The 2,766-nt window shown below is 46.0% G+C and overlaps 1 protein-coding gene across 1 annotated transcript; it reads left to right on the top strand.

Annotated features, from left to right (window-relative positions):
- Nucleotides 1-1,776: 1,776 nt before the first annotated feature.
- LOC111378647 lies at nucleotides 1,777-2,299 on the top strand. The gene is made up of 2 exons (XM_023001879.1): nucleotides 1,777-1,781; nucleotides 1,834-2,299. Exons 1-2 carry the CDS (start codon nucleotides 1,777-1,779, stop codon nucleotides 2,297-2,299), a joined length of 471 nt encoding a protein of 156 aa, XP_022857647.1.
- The last annotated feature ends 467 nt before the right edge of the window (nucleotides 2,300-2,766 follow it).

Raw genomic sequence — 2,766 nt, 5'->3', positions numbered from 1 at the left:
AACAGGCATTGGCATACATGGAACGGTTGGATGGTTGGCTTTCAAAGAAATTGATGTAACTTTTGCGTTTGGTGTTCGTTTTGGGCCCATAACCCCATTTCGGAAAGGTAGCAAGCGTTTGAAGTCGTTTAGTGTGTCAAAATAGCATTTTAAGTTTTTGTGTTATTTATTTTCAGCATTTGTTATTTCCATTTTGTAGCCCAGCCCATTTTGGGACTGCTGGCCCACTAGGTTATCTTTTCTTTCATATTTAAGACGCTACAAGATGCCTCATAGGGTTTTCTTGGTTGTTCACGAAATAATAAAAGTTTGTTTCTGAATTCAATCCATTTGGTTATTGTTGTCGTGTGTTTGTAGATTCAATCTACATCATTTTGGTATCAGAGCATGGTGCGTGGGAGAGGACGTGGTGATCGTGGTGGCCATATTGATGAAGTTGCAGACCTGCGTAATCAAGTTGAGGCGTTGACAATCCGATTTTAACAATTCATGACGTGGGCAACAGAGGTTGTGCAGAATGGAACACCTCCTGCTCCTCCACGTCGTGCCCTAGTGAGTGTTGGTGGAGGTGGATCTGAATTAGGGGAGAGGTCGGATGAGGAGACCTTGTCAGAGGCACGTGGTGATCGTGTTCAACAGCCTCATGTGCAACAGCAAGACGCGTTTCAGCGATGGGAATCCGGATTCAAGGTTGATATACCTGAATTTCACGGTGAAATTGAGGCAGATGAATTCCTCGATTGGCTAGCGGCAGTAGAGGAGATCTTAGATTACAAAGAAGTGCCCGACAATAAAAGGGTACCTTTAGTGGCGACCCGTCTACGTGGTCATGCTACTGTGTGGTGGCAGCAATTGAAGCAAAACCGGATCCGTCAGGGTAAGGCGAAAATCCAGTCGTGGGAAAAAAAATGAAGAAACAGTTGAAGGCAGCGTTTCTTCCCTTTAATTATTCCAGGACTTTGTATCAGTGCTTACAGAATTTAAGACAAGGCAATCGATCTGTAGATGCTTATTCCATAGAGTTTTACCAACTGATAGCGTGAAATGATGTGGGAGAATCAGAAAACCAGTTGGTAGCGCGCTATATTGGTGGACTACGATTGAATTTGCTCGACGTCCTAAATATGTTCTCGCCGGTATCTGTTTCTGAGGCTCGCCAGCGAGCACTTCAGGCTGAAAATCAACAACAACGTCGTTCTGTAGTAGGCATTCTGGTGGTCCATCTGGAGGTGGGGGTCGACAATTTGCCCCAAATCCCACATCTGGTCCGTCCCAATCCTTTACATCTGGGGGTCGGGGCGTTGATCGGAACACTCGGCCAGTGGTTCCTCCAACCGCTAATTCGAGTGGCTGGGCTCCTCCTGGTGGACAAGGGCGTGGAAGTGAGTGTTTTGGTTGTGGTGGTTTTGGTCATTTGAGGAAGGACTGTCCATTTCATGGGCAGCCACGCCTAGGTTTGTTCATTGGAGGGACAATACAAGCCGACGTTAACGATCCTGTTCATGTGGAGAATGAAGAAGAAGAGGCTGAAATTGTGCATACAGGTGACACGGGGCCTCTTTTGGTGGTCCGACGGGCGTGGCTTACGCCTAAGGGGTCGTTTGAGGATCTGCAGCGAAACAATATCTTTCTGTCTACGTGTACCATTGGAGGAAAGGTGTGTAGGTTCATCATTGATTCGGGTAGTTGCGAAAATGTGATATCCGAAGCGATCGTGCAGGAGCTGCAGTTAAGCACCAAACCTCATCCTGCTCCCTATAGCCTAGCATGTTTGAGATGAGGTAATGAAATTCGTGTTACTAGCAGTGTGCTGGTATCTTTTTCTATTAGCAGTGTGTATCGTGATAGTGTTTGGTGTGATGTGGTGCCGATGGATGCGTGTCATTTGTTGTTGGGTCGTCCATGGCAGTTTGATAGGGACATGTGCCATGAAGGGTGTCTAAATGCATATACAATCACCTTTTCGGGTAAAAAGATTGTACTACTACCCTCCAAAGATACGCAGTGTCTGTCTTCAGCAGGGGACAATAGTAATCTACTTTCCCGATCTTTATTTGTGCATGAGATGCTGGCAGAAGGTGTTGTACTGTTGTTAGTGGGAACTGAGACGATAGGAGTGTCGACAGTTCCTATGACAGTCGAGGGGACGGGTCTTCACCCCAAAGCTGCCGCCTTGGTGTCTGAGTTTCATGATGTGTTTTCGGATGACCTTCCACAGGGTCTTCTACCTTTGCAGGATATGCAACATTACATTGATTTGGTACCGGATGCATCATTGCCTAATCGCCCACATTATTGAATGAGCCCAGTGGAACATGAGAAGTTGAGTAGACAAGTAGAGGAGTTGGTGCAAAAAGGGTACATCAGAGAGAGCCTCAACCCGTGTGCAATCCTCGCACTCCTAATGCCAAAAAAAGATGGGAGTTATTGGATGTGTATAGATAGCAGGGCCATCAACAAAATAACAGTTCGTTATCGCTTTCCGATACCGAGGCTAGATGACTTGCTTGATCAGTAGGTCAACTGTGTTTACCAAACTGGACTTGAAAAGTGGTTACCATTAGATAAGAGTCTGTCCTGGTGATGAGTGGAAGACAGCATTTAAGGCACGGGAGGGATTATTTTAGTGGCTAGTTATGCCGTTTGGACTATCCAATGCACCGAGCACGTTCATGCGGGTGATGAACTAAGCACTTCGACCATTTATTAGTAAGTACGTTGTTGTATACTTCGATGATATATTGGTGTACAGTGGGTCGGAGGAGT

Source organism: Olea europaea, unplaced genomic scaffold, assembly GCF_002742605.1.
Source record: "Olea europaea var. sylvestris unplaced genomic scaffold, O_europaea_v1 scaffold1846, whole genome shotgun sequence".
In the NCBI taxonomy this organism is placed as follows: domain Eukaryota; kingdom Viridiplantae; phylum Streptophyta; class Magnoliopsida; order Lamiales; family Oleaceae; genus Olea; species Olea europaea.
The sequence above is the reverse complement of the archived record's forward strand: the minus strand, read 5'-3'. Positions and strand labels throughout refer to the sequence as shown.